At 41.8% G+C, this 17,958-nt stretch overlaps 1 protein-coding gene across 6 annotated transcripts in view; it reads left to right on the forward strand.

Moving 5' to 3' along the window:
• Positions 1-1,299: 1,299 nt before the first annotated feature.
• Positions 1,300-17,958, forward strand: part of KCNC2 (potassium voltage-gated channel subfamily C member 2) — a gene marked incomplete at both ends in the record, with an annotated part of 100,112 nt that continues 83,453 nt past the window's right edge. For all 6 annotated transcript variants that reach the window (XM_082751516.1, XM_082751518.1, XM_082751514.1 and 3 more), the window contains one exon: positions 1,300-1,956. In XM_082751516.1, the coding sequence (XP_082607642.1) occupies positions 1,300-1,956 (657 nt within the window). The remainder of the gene's footprint in view (positions 1,957-17,958) is intronic.

Consider the following 17,958-nt stretch of genomic DNA (forward strand, 5'->3'; position numbering starts at 1 on the left):
GATCTCTCACCTTTAATCCAGTCTACGGTGGCCAGAGCCTGTTGTGGGTGGAGAGCACCCTGAGCCCGGTATCTGTGCTTTCAGGCTGCCCTACAAACCGCATCCCCCCTCCATCATCTGCCCATGGTGCCTGAGGACCCTGGTGGCTGCAGGGTGCCAGGACCCTCTGCGAGCATCTCCTCCCTGCCCTCACCTGTAGCTGGGCGCCGCTTTTCTTCACGAAAATAAAATAAAATCAGTAAAACAAAACACCGCTCGCAGCCCCCATCCCTTCCCGGCTGAATCCCTCAAGCGAACCACAGTGTGCGGGGATGGGGGGGGGTGGAGGGGGGTGGGCTGCCTATTTTTTGGGGCGGCCGGGATTTGTTTGCGCTGCCGCCTCCCCCCGCCCCGGGGAGGAGCCTGGGCCCCGCGTGGGGGCTGCGGGGGGGTTGCGGGGGGGCTCCCGGGGCTCGCAGCTCCCGGGGAGGCGCCGCTCGCTGCCCGTGTCCCCGCTGGCCGCCCGCGATGCTCTGCTGGCCGTGCCGGGGCGGCGGCAGCCCGAGGAAGGGACGGAGGCGGGGGCGCGGGGGGGGCCGCTGGTATTCCCCTCGGAGTTGAGCCCGGAGGGGAGGCAGGAGGAAAACAACAAGTAGTTGGCGCCGCGGGAGGAGGAGGGGAGCCGCTTTCTGCCCCCTGGCTCAGGTACCGGAGGGGCAGGGAGGGGGGCGGCAGGGACAAGGTGGTGGTGGTGGGGGGGATCGGGAAGGATGCCCTGCGTTCCCCGACTCGTCCCTGAGATGCGTGGTTTCCCTGGGAAAGTGGCAGCCCCGGCTCCGCACGAACGGCTTCTCCAAGGGTGTGCCTGCCGCCCGAGCTGCTTCATCCCACAAAGCAATCCCTCCCTCCCTCCCTCCCAAAATAGATGGGGAGCGGGGAACAAGCCTCCCACCCCTCTTTATCTCCGTAGGAAGCTGCTCGGCTACCACAAGGCAGGTGCCCGCTCTCTGTTCCCCCAGCCCTGAGAGGAGCTGGCGGTGGCGGTGGTGGCGGTGGGCTGGGCGGCTGATCCTGCCGGGGGGAGCGCTGACAGCTCGCAGCTCGCCCCGGGGGGACCGGGGGACCGCCTGGAGCCGTGCCCGGGGCGGCGGGGGCCGGGCTGGGCGGGGAGCGGCGCGGTGCTGCCGGGGGGGGGCTTCTCCCTCATCCCTCATCCCTCATCCCTCACCTCTCTCCTCTGTCCGCGTTGAAGGCGCAGAAGCTCGTCCCCCCCGGACCCCCCCGCTCTGCCCCCTGCCCAGTCATGTCCCACCCGGAGCGATGGGGAAGCTCGAGGACAACGAGAGGGTGATCCTCAACGTGGGGGGCACGCGGCACGAGACCTACCGCAGCACCCTGAAGACCCTGCCGGGGACCCGCCTGGCCCTGCTCGCCTGCGAGTCCCGCAGCGAGTCCCCCGGCGCCGAGGAGCCGTCGCCGCCGCCCCCGCCGCCCCCCAACCCGCCGCCCCTGGCCGGGGGCTGCCCGGAGCCCGGCAGCGGCTGCGGCCCCCGGGTCGGGGGCGGCGGCGGGGCCAGCGAGTTCTTCTTCGACCGCCACCCGGGGGTCTTCGCCTATGTGCTCAACTACTACCGCACCGGCAAGCTGCACTGCCCCGCCGACGTCTGCGGGCCGCTCTTCGAGGAGGAGCTGGCCTTCTGGGGCATCGACGAGACCGACGTGGAGCCCTGCTGCTGGATGACCTACCGCCAGCACCGCGACGCCGAGGAGGCGCTCGACATCTTCGAGGCGCCCGACCTGCTGACGGGCGAGCCGCCCCCCGACGGCGACGACGACGACCTGGCGGCCAAGAGGCTGGGCATCGAGGACGTGGGGGCTGCCGCCGGGGCCGCCGACGGCAAGGGGGGCCGCTGGAAGCGGCTGCAGCCCCGCGTCTGGGCGCTCTTCGAGGACCCCTACTCCTCGCGGGCCGCCAGGGTAAGCGCCCTCCGACGGCGCTGCTGCCCCCGGGGGGCCCAGGGGAGACCCTGCCCCTGCCTCTGTCCATGCCTCGGGGTGCTGGGGTGGATGGTGGGGGCGCGGGGTGGCGAGGGGAAGCATGGCCGGCTTGGGGTGGGAGTGTGGCTTGGGTGGGTCACCACCATGGGGTGATGCTGGTGGCCCTCTGTGTCTGCAGGTGGCAAGGGGCTCCTTTCCGAGGGCCCCCAGGGCGGTGTGTGGGGAGCCATCATCCCACCCCAGTTCTCAGGGTAGCCTTGGGTTTGGGGTGAGGTGGTGGCAGCCGCATAAGGCCACCTTGTCCCTTCAGCGTCCCTCTGTCAGCGCTGGGAGAAGGTCCGAGTTCAACGCAGTGCGTGTGGCAAAGGGTCACCCTGACTGCCCGCACTGGTTTCTCAGGGTCACCCTCACCAGCCTGTGACTAGCAGGTTGGGGAACAGAGTAAGCTTTCATTATTTAGGTAAGGAATTGAGTTTTTGATGCTACTTTCTGCTCTGGAGTACGATCTGGATTTTAGTTCTGCTGGATAGCTGCTGCTATCAGTGGTGACGGGAGTTTGCTTTCTTAACCCTGGCTTTGGAGCAAACTAATAGTTGTAACTCCTTTGGGAGAAATACACAGCCATGCCTTGAACGTAGCTGTGACAAAAGCAACCAGCAACATATCCTCCCTGCAACGCGTGAAAAGAACTTGTAATGGGAAACGTGCTTGAATTAAGAATATCGGTAAGTGTTTTGCAGTGTATTTACTGGGATTCCCCGTGAAGCATTCAGACCTGAGCCTCATCCTGCAAAAAGTGCAGTTACAACCAGTGCCATCCCCCGATCAGCCATACCAATTTTGTTGCAAGCCGATAGATGCGAGCATAAATGTGTGGCTCACAGATTTCTTGAGTTGCACCTCATGGCCTGGCGCAGGTTCTGTGAAACTTGGCAACCCCCACGAACTTAGTGGGATAGGCAAAACAGAAAGCAACATCCTTGTAGTTATTACTGACATTTGCCGAGTGCCAGCACTGTTAATGTTTTCAAAGTGTCCAACAATTTGTTTACCTTTGGCAGCTGGCTCCAGCTGATAGTTGAAGTACATTTTTAATACTGGATTAGTTCTGAAGACGCTTCTGGGAGTTTTTTTCTGGTTTTGCTCATTAACGACTCGCACGCGTTGCTCACATCCTCGCTGCCGGAACTCCACAGCTCCTTTTGCTGTCAGGTACCTGACAAAACAGCAGTGTGCAGCGATCCTGCTGCAGCCTGTCTGTCACCACTGCTTCTGTCAAAGTTGCTGACAGCAGCGAGCCTGCAGCTGTTATGCTACGGAGCCTTCCCCGTGGACTGTGCTGGGGCACTGATGAGCCTGAAGTAAACATTACATGGAAGGTAGCAGAAGAAATACGAGGGTAGGGTGCTGGTTGCCATTACACCCCAAAATGAGAGCTGTCACTTGTGCTTTCAGCCCACTTCAGTCCACCCCGACAGAACCTGTAGGCAAGGTTTGCCCAATTTCCCATCCATGCTACACCATCAGTGGGTTGGGTAAAGATATCTCAAATTTGGAAATGAGCACTAATTAAGTTGATGTCATAGTGTAAGATTAACAATACTGATTTCTTAAAAACTGGTTTTAAGTGTTGTGTTCTGGTTTCTACCACAGGCACCGTCAGAGCTGTAGCAACAGTGTCTAAATTGGTGTTTTAATTTTCTTCTTCAGTGCTGCTACTCTGTATAGTGATCTTTCCAGTAGGAAGACAAGTTGCAGAATCCTGGCAAGTTTTAAACCATAAAGCACCTTTGCACTTAGGGACTGGCATACACCTGGTGTTCACACCTGAACACATAGCAGTTGAGGTGATGGGAAGCTCAGCGTGGAACTGAGATGTTACTGTCAGTTCAACATTTTCCCACACCTGAGAGAGAGAGAAAGAGAGAGAGAGAGAGAGAGACGTTATTTTCTGAGCATTCTGGCAAATGCCAGCACATTGTTGTGTGTCAGCTGAAATGATGACTAACTCTAAAAATATTTGGGTGAAATCCTGGCCTTACTGAAAGCAAGAAAAACTCCGTGAACATCAATCTTGTCTCATAGTGTTAGCTACTGACTCATGCACTGCTGGGATTATGGTGAGACTGCTTAGTGGTAAACTTTCTTAGTAACTGTGGTAATTATTTATTTATTTGTTTAAAGCGTTGCTGCCTGATTTAACTTCCACGATATCCATTCTGGGAAATATGATGTTGATTAAAAACTGGATATTTGTTATTAATGAAATGGTACTTAATATTTCTGATTTTCTTTATCCTAAACTGTGATCTCTAAAAATAGAAATTTATAGAAATTCAAATATAAGTTGCCATGGTAACCTATTGGGGGATAGTGCACGCACAAGAGTATTCTAGCAAGACCATCCAATGGTGTTATATAAATAGAGAAACTAGTTTGTTGACAAAAAGGTTTGCTTCATTGGAGATTAAAAAAAAATCAACTTTAATGTGTGCAGTTTGTTAATCAGTGAGTGACATCTACTAGCCATGTTTTTTTGTAAATATAGAATGTAATACACATATATACAATTACTTTGAAACCTGCAACTCTTTACTTTGTATTTCAAGTTCAGGAGTTTTTTTCTGAATATTGTTTTTGTTTTCATTTTGTCATTTTGGGTATCATAGTCTGTGAATTGTAATTAAAGGGTAGAGTGGCACTCCTTTCACTCCAGGCTTAATAGAGCTATCATTCACAAACTTCCATCTGACAGGACACTGCTATGTAGCTGCAGAGATGCTGGCGTAAGATACTGTCACAGAAGAAGAAGCGTTGGGCAAATAAATCTTCCTGTGTGTTGGTTTAAGCAGCTCTGAAGCAGATCCTTATCCAATTCTTACCTCAGTCGTGTGAACTGAGTGTGACTAGTTAACACCTGTAGACTATTTTGGTATCCTTTGGCATCCCTTGCCTCATAAGTACAAAGTATTCATTATGCTTTAGTGCAAAGAAATGTCTAAATAGTTTGTAAGAAAGTACAAGAGGCATAATTAAGCAGGAGTTTGAAAGAGCGTCTGCAGATGCCCAGAGGGACCTAGAATGTCAGTGCCAGTCTCAGATATCATATTTCAAATTAATTAAGCTTTTAAGGCCTTTTACTGTTGAATAATAGTTGAAGTATGGCACTGCTTAAAGAAATAATTATCATTTGTCATTGATTTTTCCTAAGGATTATGGATTATTCATGTACTTAGCGCAGGAACTCACAGATGCCCTGGGGAATCTCAATGCTCACAGCTGTCTGTCCATCCCTCTGAGAAGCCTGTCTGTCTGTGTGTGGAGCTAGGATGGGGAAGCCAGGGTGGATAGGTTGGTGGTGGTCTGGGGCACGCAGTCAGGCACTGCCTGCTTGTCCTGTGTCATGTGTGGTGGCTGTAGGGACCTGGCATAACCCCTGTGCTGCACCTTTCTTATCTGTCAGAAAGACCATCATTATTTGGTTTGCAAGGGAAGGATAAAAGCTAATTAGCATTTGTATTTGTAAAGTTTGCTTGGGTGTTCACAGAAATGCAAAAAAAAACAAAACCAGAGAGCCTTGCAGTTTGGGACTTATGCTCACACCTTGCAGGTGTTCTTAAAAACAGTGATCCTACAGCACTTCATCGTGACGCAGGGAGCGGGACATGAGCAGTAAGCAGCACTGCTGGCTGGAAATGCAAAGTTCCTGTGTGCTGCTCTACGTGGTGGAGTCACATCAGCAGAGGCTTGTTGTAATGCTTCCACTGGCCTCGAGCATTTGGTGAGGTTAGTTGTAGGAAGGCTCAGCTGAAATAAGTCAGGAGGGAGAATGGGGAGAATATGATTTTATGGATCCCCTCAACAACCTAAAGCCCCAGAAATCATATTGGAGAGCATTCTTAATAAAAGTAACATATATTTACTTGGTAGCTTGTGCACTTTTTTTTTTTCCAGGAAACTAGATACCTGTCATGTCCCAGGGTGGCCGAATTGCATGGTTTATATTTAGGACTTTGGCTATTCATAATGCAAAACAGCTTTTATTTCTGGTGGAAGCAATGCTGCTGGGACAGTCTGATGGAGACACTGTAAATAGAGTGGGGAGAATATGCTTAGCTCAGAATATACATTTGTAGGTTAATAGCGAAGAGAAGAGTTCATTTGCTTTCTTAAAAATATAAAAGCCATTTAATTTATAAGTGCAAGCCTTTACTCTCTATCTTTTATGCAAGAAGGAAAGCAAGTATACTTTAGATCTTACTATTAAGTAATTCTTTAATTATGAAGACTTTCTATCTGAAAATGATTATAGAAGTGTACAAAGAAAATAGTAAAGAATGGCAGAGAAACTGAAAGAGGGATTTCCTCTTGCCATCTTGGTAATCAAAGTGTTGAATTTTATTTCTAAGTGGGAAAGGAGAGTCCATTCTCTTAAATTGGCTAAAAACAGTGGTTCTGCTTAAAGCATTCAGCCTATGGGAGCAGTAGTTGCTTTTAAAGCCACAGCAAGATTTGTACCTAGTGACAAACACCATGAGGCAGCACTGTTAAGGGCATTTGTATGCTCCATAGTGTACACAGGATGACTAAATCACATTATAAGTCATTTTTTATTAATTTATTTCTGGAATGCTGGCTGTTGAAAGACTTAATTATAAATTGTTGCTTAATGAGTTACCTGTTCAACATGGGCAAGTTTGATCTACATTAAATTTAGTTGGAATATGATGGCACTGATATATCGGTGAGGTAAAATCAGAAAGATTTCTGCCTCCCTAACTTCTGCCTTTTTCTTCTACAGCTGTTCTGCCTGCTGCTGCTACTGTTTCCATGGAAACAAGCCAGCTCTTGGCTTCCTTTTTCCATTGAAAACAGCCTTCTCTCTGTCACTTATTAATCTCGGAGAAGCATTTTGTCATGGCTCTGACATGAACGCCACAGAGATGATCTGCCCTATCATTTCAGAAATAGATGCTGTCACATATTTGTCCATGCACATAGCCAGGTTCGTTTTCTGACTGAAATAATTTGGTTAATGGACTTATTCAGTATTTGCTTTGGTGTAACTGGAAGTGGAAATTAGCCTAACACACATAGCTCAAGATAATAACAGTGTGAGAATTATTCTTGGTTGAGAAATCTGGCAGACAGGATTCTTTTATGCAGTTCAGACATAACGCTCTGCTCTCTGTCATGTTTTGTTTACAACAGTGAAATGCTAAAATGATTTACTTTGGGGGTGAGAATGTGTTTTCAAACCTACTAAGATGGTGGAGGAGGAGTAGCTCAAATTCTGGTGAATATAAGGTATCACACAGAATAATGCCATCATGCAATGCAGTCAGGGTAAGAAAAAAGTGAATTAAAAATGGTATATTCAGGGACCCTATATTCATAAAGTGTCTGGTACTTAGCCCGTGATAAATGTATCAATGTTCTTTGAAGAAGCCAACATTTTTTTGCCTGCTTTTGTGAATTTGTGTTAAATAATAGTTAAAAAAAATTCAGAACTCGGACTAATCTCAAGTCCTTGATTAGTTTCCCTCTTTGCAGAAACTCTAAGATGTTTTAAAGAAACTCTGTGTAAAACTTATTTGCCCTTTTTGTCTTCAGCAGTCATTGGCAGGAAGTGTCTGTTCTCTTCCTATGAAGTTACCTTGCAATCAGGGAAGAAGTATCAGAGAAGAGGAAAGGCATCTCTATGCAATTTTTAAATATTTTTATATTCTGATTGCAAGTGGTGTTTTGGTGTTGTTCAACTCCACAGAGATTCCTGCTCTTAGCTGATCTTGGGGAAACATGGTTTCCTTCAGCCAGAACAGGAAAGAAAGGGTTTGTACTCTCCGTATTTAGCACCTGATGGGATGGGATGTTCCCTTTTAATTCTCTTTGCTAAATTCTTCTTCAGACATTTCTGCTGGCAGTGTGATTTGCATAAGCTTACTGATCCCATGTAGGAGCTTGTGGGGATTTCTGCTGTTTACTTTTTACCATGAGTAAAGTATGTAGGCCAGTAAAAATACAGATAGGGTAATATATGGAGTATGAAGCTGTTGGTTATAATTCTGCTAAGGATATTTCTTATAGTAATACTTTCTTACGTGTGCAGTTGCTTCTAAAGAGCCTTCCTTCTGATGCAAGGGCTGAAGTATGAGGATATTTCTTGCACCAGAAATACTTTGAAGTGGTGAACGCAATATACAACTATGGAAATGTGTACAGACATAGTAATATAATCTTAGCATTGGCAATTATCAAATTTAGCATTATCAACATGATAAAAGGGATTTAAGTTGTTAGTGCTGACCTGGTATATTTACATACACGTGTATATGTTTCTATAACTGAATGGTAATCATGTCAGAAAGAGATCCAGAAACAGTTGTAGAGAAAGAACATGAAATCACTTTTCTTTTTTTAGTTCTACAAATGTGTTTAATTAACATCATTGTTAGTACTTTATGATGACTAAAGCACTTTTGAAAGAAAAACTCCACTTCCATCTGTTAATCAGTAGTGTTAAAAATAGAATGCCATCTAATCACATAAAACACATTTTCTTGTGATTTGTAATTTGCTTTACAGAATTTTTGACTGAAGTAGTGACATGAAGCTTAAAAAATGGATTATCCAATTATATATTAGATCTCTGTTTTTTTCCCTGTCTGAAGATTTCGAGATGTTGCTGTGGTTTTGGTCTTTATACCTGTAGGTTAACTATTGCAGGAGTGTAATAATTCAATCTTTTCTTATGACAGACAGCCTTTTTTAGTTTCTTAGCATTTCTAGGTGAACCTTAGGTATCAGGTCTCTGATATGCTCCTGAAAAAATGCTGTAAATAGAGGAGAACAGTCTTTTATCCTGGTGCTGAATAATATGGTAAAGTTTACTAATATGTGTTGAATAAAGAATATGCTATCATTTAGTCTTATTTCTGAGATAAGTATAGTTTCTTAAATATGTACATTGTCATTAGTATATAGCATACAAATCCTTTTTTTTTTTTTTGTTTCTTTCTTTTTCTTTTTTTTTTTTCCTTTTCAGTATGCCTACACTGAACAAGGTGGAGTATCTTGAAACTTGTGTTTTTTGTTTCAATAATTTGTAGGGTATACTGCTGTATAGCAATAATATTCTTCTTAAATGTTTAAACCTTGTCCTAAGAGAAATAATTCTTCTTCAGGAATGACTTTCACCACACTGAAGTGCTTTCTTTAGTAAAAGCTCAGGGCTACTATAATGCTAGGGGTCTAGCAGTATGTGGGATTTTGAAGTAACAGAAATCATACACTAAGACTCAGTTTCAATGGCTGAGAAAATTCTCTTTCAGGGAATCGCTTTAGAGAACATGAAGTATAGTGACACAAATGGTGACACAGAATGGTGCTGTGAAATGCTACTTACATGTGGTTGCAAAAATAAGGAGCGTGAGATGAGATCCTGATGGTTTTGCCTGGGGGGCACCTTTGCTGCCGGTCATGGTGCTGGTTTGGAGTGGTCAGCCTCCCAACAGGCACCCTGCTGCTCAGTGGGTCTTAACTAGGGGGAAAAGTAATGTCTCTAATCATATTTCTCTTGGCTTGCTTAATTTCTCAAAACATAAATGTTCACAAAATATATTATACTTTTATATGCTGTCTACTGTGAGATCAAGGGTAATCAAGCATGTAGTGATTAGTATTTAATATGAAGACTGTGCAACCACAGAAAGATATATATATCTTTTAAAGTAGTGGTAAAAATTCTTATGGAATAATGTAAATGTTGTTTTTAAAGTACATAAACATATGGTTATAAAATTTCTTTAGTTCTTAGACAACACCATAGGAGACATCTTTGCTAGTCCTTATTCTTGGACATGTATTTGAAAATTCTAGGCAATTTTAAAGTGAAGTGTCTGTTTTTACATGTATATTATTCATTGGCACCTAGTAATCCTTTACCCATGTGAATAGCAATTATTCATATTAATTGGATTCAGGATTATATTAATTTTTACAGAATTACATTGGTTAAGAGGTAGAAAAAGCTATATTAGATTTTTTTTTTTTTTTTTCCCAATATCATCCCAAGCATTCTGCATTATTATGATTATTATTATTATTTAAACAGGAACTTTGCAGCATTCTAAATTTAATCCAGTTATGGCTTGGAGAAGAACCTCAATTCTCTTTTTGGTTTCTAATCACACTGGGGAAAGGAATTTTCTTTCCATTGAGATTCTAGGTCTAGTATCTACCTTCACTTTTCCATTTGAATTTTAGGGAATGACTCATCTCCAGGCACATATGGGTTTCATCTTGAACATCCTTGCATTGGTCTGGGAAAATATTTAAACACATTAGATGCTCATTTGATTTCTTGTGTGCTTAAGTTTAATCTTGTGTCAAAATATTCTGTTGGACTGGGAACTGAGTTTGGGCCACTTGCAGAGTTAAGTTCCGGCATACCGGACCTTAACTCTTTCTCTTACACTGAAAAATGAAGTCCTTTATGTAATAATTATTTTGTGATTCATATTTTCATAGTATAAAAAATAAAGTGTATATACAGTAACTGTAATAAATGGCATCAAAAGTTTTTTTTTTTTTTTTTTTTTTTTTTTGGTAGAAGTCAAGTGAGGTAGGATTTCAGCCCAAGTATTGAACATAAGCTCTGCTGCCTAACTCATTGCCTGCTTGTTATCTGGTAAAACTTCACGTTAAATTTATTTTAAAAACTTAGATAGATGTTTCCATCCCTTGGTCAGTAAATCTCATTACTGGATATATGCTAGGCTAGGTTGAAACTTTTGACAGTAGGCTGGAGTTATATTCCAGCTTGCCCAGGTGGTATTATACCTGTGTAGCTTGGAGAAAGAAACGGTCGTGTTTGTCAGTTGTCTCCAAAAGGGCCACATAAAGCTGATGTTTCAGTGACCCTTGAATGGTCAACAAAATTGGTTTGATGCATTGCAGCTACAGGGTCTCCTTGGTTAGTCATTGCGTGTTCTAAATTGGTTTCTCAATAGCAGGACAAATGAGCTGGGGAAATTAAAAAGCAGAGAATATTTGATAAAAAGGAAAAATTACATCTTGGTTGAAATTGAACCATTGTAGACTGAAACAAGGAATGTAGCTTCATTATTTTACTTTATCACAATACAGCTGGCCAAACCTTAAAACCAGGAAAGGCATTTTGTATTATGTCTATTTTTTATGAATGGCTTTCATTGTTTTAAGGATGGAAGATGTCAGTTACCTTTAAACTGCAGGTTTATCTACCAGATTGATGCTGTTCATTACAGTTGCCTCTTCCTTAATCTTTAAATGAGAAGGGAGCTTTGATTTTTTCAGAATGATTTCTCTAATGACTAGGTTTATTCAATTTTAGAAAAGTCTATTGTAGCAAGCACAGTTTTGATGCAGGTCTTCATCTTAATTCAGCTTCTGAGACAACTGCAAGTGTCTCCCCAAACCATATTTGGAGGCTGTTGGTTCTAACTTATCTGCTTCCTCAATCCTCAGCCTCACCTCATTGCATTCAATACCTTGCACTACAACTGAGCCAATGGCTGACTATTCTAATACTTATGAATCCGTGCTTTTCCAGTGTTTTTGTAATACAATTAACCATTCTGTTTGAGCTTGAGTTGCAATGATAATTATATATGCTTCTCTACTCTCAGTGCTACCTTCAGTAGCTGTGCTAGCAGCATTTGTTTGAGAGAGTGATGGCATTCATCACGTATTGTAATGATTTTTCAATTTTAGTGATTTTGTATTCTCAACAATTTAAAGAAATTTAAATTCAGTATTTGTTAGCAGAAATGTACCCATTAGTCTTTAGAGAAGTGCAGATTTAGTTCATGTTGGGTTTGTATTTCATTAGAGGAATCTATCTTGCACTGGAGTTATGACAGATTCATGAGATGAAGGCAATCCTCTTTGAAACAGTGTCTGCTTTTGTTAAAATATCGATACCTAACTTTCTAAAACAGAGTGAGGAAAATTATTGAACTCCTGTCTTCTAGTGCTACTGTTTGTTCACTCCTTGAAAATATAGATCAGGAGGCATCTATTAGTAATTAAAATGAACAAACATTGCAAATCTTGTTTGTTTACTGGCAAAGCTTTTTAAAAATGATGAGGTAATTGTTATGGTTTGTAATTATATGGTGAACATAACCCTTTCTTCATAAACCTAAACCTTGTTTCTGGTTGGGAATGTCTTGGCAATAGTGGGGCCTAAGGGAAAATGCTATATGCTGTAAAAAATTGTGCTATATTTTTTTTCTTGTGATTCTGCTGCTCAGACAAGCACCATGCCAGTGTGACAAGTACATGCCCTGCAAGACCAGGTGTGAAGAGTAAGTCTGACACAGGAGAACAATGTTTATGGTCCTTGTGCTTTCAAATTTCAGGTGGAGTTTTTATCCATATATACATCAATAGGGATGTATCATAGAATTACAGAAAGATTTGGGTTGGAAAGGACCTTAAAGATCATCTAACTCCAACCCCCCTGCCATGGGCAAGGACACCTCCCACCAGACCAGGTTGCCCAAAGCCCCATCCAGCCTAGCCTTGAACACCTCCAGGGATGGGGCATCCACAGCTTCTCTGGGCAGCCTGTGCCAGTGCCTCACCATCCTCTGAGTGAAGAATTTCCTCCTAACACCTAATCTAAATCTACACTCTTTGATTTTGAATTTACACTCTTTGAAACTCATTACTCCTTGTCTTATCACTACATCCCCTGACAAAGAGTCCCACACCAGCTTTCTTGTCATCTCATGTTGAGCTTCTCATCAACCAGCACCCCCAGGTCCTTCTCTTCAGGGCTGCTCTCAATCCATTCTCCACCCAGCCTGTATCTGTGCTTGGTCCTGCACCCAGCCCAGGTACAGGACCTTGCACTTGGCCTTGTTGAACCTCATGAGGTTCGCACAGGCCCACCAGGCCTACCCAGGTCCCTCTGGATGCCATCCCTTCCCTTCTGTGTGTCAACTGCACCACACAGCTTCGTGGCATCAGCAATTTTGGTATATATTTACACACACACAAATGCATTTCTAAACATGTACATAACAGTGTTCCTAACTTGATTATGATAGACAAGAAGATTTTCTCTGTGCATATGTATATTTTTCCCCATCTGTGTGTCCTTGAGGACTTTAATGAAGAAGGACGTATCCCAGGTCTCATGACTTAATTATTTTAATTGTTTGACACAGATTCCACCTATTAGTTCAAATACTAATAGTAGCATGTCTGAACACCTTGCAGAAGACATCTTTTCTTAAGAAAGCATTTACATTTCCACTTGTTGCAGCATCAGGAAGTGTAACTCTGCCGCAGTACCTGGAGTGGACTTGGCTGATGTAGGAAAATCCTTTGAGAGCTCTGCCTTTTGTTCAATAAATCATAAATCAAGTTGGAAATTGTTTTAGTGTTTCATTCAGTCAATCCTGCATTATTGCATGTGTGAAACCAATAGTCTGTGGTGTTCATTGTTACAAAAAACATCTACAAACTATAAACAAGAAGACTTCTTTCCACAGATTTGCTTCCAACATCCTTCAACAGTTAAGAGAATTATATTATTTTTATAGAGTTAAACTGAATCGCTCAAAAGCATATAACAAGTTCTGGTAAATTATACAGTCTTGCATTTGAACCCTACTGATTTTTATACTGTAAGATTCTGTACATTCTTTATTATTATAAGGCGTTTTAGGAAAAACATGTCTCCTAGGGATGTAGCTTTCCCCTCTGCAACTGTTGGTGAAAGGGAAATGCTAAATAACATCAGATTTGGCAATCATCTTCATGGGATGAGACTGATAAACACATACCATGATATTTCATCTTTGAAATAATCCAACCTGTTTTATTATTCATTCATTTATTTATTTATAAGTTTAGTTATTTTTTGTAGAATGAAGAGAAGTTCATCTCAAATCAGATTCACGCATTTCTGCTTCTTGTAAGGCAGAATGGGATTGCCAAATACAGAGAAGCATAAAAATGTGAACCTAACATTTATGTAGAAGATGCAAAAATCTTAGTACAGTGCATACTGTGAGTGTTATAAGGATTACGTTATGACAAACTTGCTTGGTCAGACTCTGTGGGAGATGGGGAGTAAAGAGGGCTTGGGGACTAACGCACTGGCAGGGAATTCTGGAGATCCAGTTTGTGCCTGCCAGGCTGTAACATCTTCCATGGTTCACCATACCACTGTGATTCACCCTGTCTGCAAACTGGGAAGACACAGCTGTCCTCCTGCTCTAGAAGATCACAAGATAACTTTTAAAAAATAACGCAGTGCTAACATAATGCAGTACCATAAAGGGACTAAGTATTTTTGTTGGTGACAGTCAAATGTAGTTCAGAGGAGAGTTTAGGAACTTTTTAAAGAAAGTTGGGGATAGTTTGCTGTTTTTTGTGCCCACTAGTTTAAGTATATATAATCATCTCATGTTCTTCTGTTTTTATTTTTTCATGACCTCTGTCTCATTTATTTTACAACATGGGTATATTCTGGGAATAAACTGGGGCTGTGTCATTGTGGTATATGCAATAATTAGTAGGAGAGGAAATCCCCTAAGTATATTGATAATTTGATTTGCTCAACAGAGACGGAAGGGAATATTCAAATAAGAAGGCACATATCCCACACCTGAACAACCTAGAAAAAATAAAATTTGGAATTCAGTAAGCAAACATTATCCATTTTGTGAGCTGACTGAGGCAGGGTTTACATGGGAAGAAACTCTTCAGTCATGTTAATGAAGATTTCTTTGTAGTATATGAATGCAAGGAGATCAAATTAAGGTGGAGCTTGGCTCAGATACACAGATTGTCAAAGTTTTTCCCTGGAATTTATGTTAGAACTTATGAAATCAAAGGTTCCTGGAATTTAATACACCTGAAAACAATGTAATTTTCAGTCTTTCTCACCAATTTCTGAATGTTTACAAAGACACTTGGCATTCAGCCTGTGCAGTTAAATTCAGGCAAAACAGAGCAGGGAGTCTTAAAATGAGAAATATTGGCCAATCTATACAGTTGGCTCTGCTACCAATTCAATCTGCAGTATATTAGAACAACTGTTCAATATTTTCAATGATCTCGTGTTGATTCTTGGTTGTGTTCTGCTTTTGAAGCATAGATTTGTGGTGGCCTCCCCATATCAGCTACCAGATATGGGGAGGAGGGGAGGAATGGTTGAGACTGCAGGCTGTGCTTCTAGGGAATATGTTTTATTAGACTCCTCCTAATTAAAAAAAATAATAATAATAAAAAAATAAAAGCAAGATCCCATAAGAGTGCCTCGTGTGAGCAATACTGATGGTACCATTTAATTTTGTACTTCAGGAGTGTTTGTATCATTTAGTGAAAGCTAGTTCCTACCTTTGATGCTTTTAATATGTTAACTTGTTGTGTGCAACTGTTCGGATATTCATTATTGGCTAAGCACACTGGTGTTGTGACTGAATTACTGTAAATATTGGTAAATGATTTTCCCGAAGGAGTAGGTCATAACTGCTCCTTAATTCTGAAGTAACACCCAACTTTCTGTCCTGCTTCACGTACAAGACTGATCTATATGAGAACTCTAGCTGTGAGTTTTTCTTATGAGGGAATTCTTCCTGTAGAGGTAAATGCATTTTCATGAAGAAGACATAATTTAATAGTTTACTGAGAATTGAAGTCAAACATTTTGTTAACTCGATAGATCTGAATTATTTTGTAAATGGTGGAAGCCAAGGACAGCAAACAAGTTGCCACAGAAATGGTTGAAGTGTTTTGAAAATCTGTCTTTAACTGTGGGCACTGACATTGTTGATTTGATTTCTCCTTTATCCCCAGAAAAACCCTTTCCCATGTCAACAGAAGCATTTATATTACTTTTACATATTATGAAAGCCATACAAATTACTACAGGAAATTCATTAATAGATTAGCTGCTATGTTTCTGTGCTGGAAATGACATCTAACTTTATTTCGCCAAGATCTGGGGATATGTTTGCAGCACATGGCATTGTTGGCTGAATTCAGAACAGAATACAGCAGCCTGCAAGTATTAAGTCTGCTCTGATTGCAGAAAGACAAGCAATTTCTTCACCCTGTTAATAGCTGTGGGACAAGAGGCAGGATAAATGAGTGAGCACTGTTTCTTTTTCCACCTGAAATGGTAACTGCCCGTAGTCCTGACAGGAGAAAGCTACATTTTTGGACTTTCTTCTGAGGCTTTTGAAGTTTGAAAAATTCCCCTCTGGAGCGTTGTTAATAGCTGCATAAAACAGATCTGGATTTCAGTACAGTTCCTTATGCAGAATAATATCTGATCTTGAAACAATATCCAAGATTTTACACAGAATTGAATGCACATTTCCAAGCAATAAAACAACTGTAAAGCATTTAGCAACAGAAAATATATAGAGTTATAGTTTTATGAGTCTACCACATATGCTTTCTCCTCTGTGCATGTGTTGTGCTGATTTTGTGCAAGGTTCTGAACCTTGTGAAAGTGAATCAGGAACACAGCACAGATCTGGTTTCATATTCACTGTATAACTTTGAAAACCAAATCTTTCATTACAGGAGTTTAACATGAAAAAAAAATAATTCTATGTATTCCTAGTGGCAATGGCAAATTGTTGGCATGGGTCACTAGTTTAACTCTAAAAAAGCTATGAGCTTGTAGCCATGCTAACAAGCTGTAGTGCTTTTCAAAGTGAATTTGGCAGTAGAGGTTAAGAAGGTCTTCCTTCACTGCCACAATATTTATTAGAGTAAAAAACTGATTTTTTATTTTTATTTTTAAAATTATTATTATTATTATTTTAAAGATAGTAGCGCATTGCACTGTTCTTTCAGTTCCAGGATATTTGTATATAAAAGAATGACACTGGGCTTCTCATTGGCCTGGCAATCTTTAAATCAGGAAAGGATCTCCTAGAATATGCAGGGAATCTTGGATAAACTGCACATTGTCAAACTGATAAGCTAAGTATGCTAGAGGATTTGAGTGTTCCTATAAATACCTATAAATAGGAAACCAATAAAAAAATACATTAAGACTTTGAGGAGACAGAATCTTAAAGGAAAAATCTAATCAGAAGAAGCTGAAGAAAAAATATAGATATTTGAAATGGCAATTAACAAAAAAAGGCTAGGAGAGAGAGAAAAAAAAAGACCTGATGATGGGGGTGGGGAGATTTTTTTTATTTTTTTTTTTTGAGGACCACGAAATGAGCTAGGCTCAGATAATTAGGGACTGGCATTGCCTTGAAATGGAGGTTGTGTTGGTTATAGTTGCTTCCAGATTTGTTTTATTCTGCAGCCTAGGGAAGGAAAAATACATGTTAACAGGTTTGTAGGGTGAAAATATTTGCATTTATTACAGTCCTTGGGAATTCTTCAGTTGATTAGAATAAAATATTGGTGGAGAGGAAGGGAAAAAAGAAGGCCAGGGAGAAGCCTCTGTGCCTATCCATGCTGAGCGGTGCATCACATCTGAGGTGTAATAATACACTTGGTTCTTGAACTTCTGAAAAAAATATTTAAGACTTTCAGTTTACTGTGAATCTGTCTGAGCTGTATCTGAAGGGCAAAAATTCAGTGTACCTCTGTAAGATTTGGAAAATGGTCCTGCCTGTGCACTTATTCTTTATTTTTCTAGTGAGAATCAGTAGCTCACAGTCTTGACACTGCTCATGCATAAACTCTATCAAAACTCGTGCTTATTCTGCAGTGTTTATAGTGGTTTAGATAAGAGATAACAAATAACTGGAAATATGTAACATATGGCATTGAGATGTAACTGTGTTAAAACACTTTCAGTTGTTAAACATATTTATGTACTAATATTATAAAAATTACTACATGTACTAATATTGTAAATATTATTATATGGTGATTTTTCAAGAAAATGGAGCACTTTTTTAAGTTCATAGAAAAATGAAAAATAGGTCATGATAAAGTGACAGA

Source organism: Aythya marila, assembly GCF_965140915.1.
Source record: "Aythya marila genome assembly, chromosome: 1".
NCBI classification, from domain to species: domain Eukaryota; kingdom Metazoa; phylum Chordata; class Aves; order Anseriformes; family Anatidae; genus Aythya; species Aythya marila.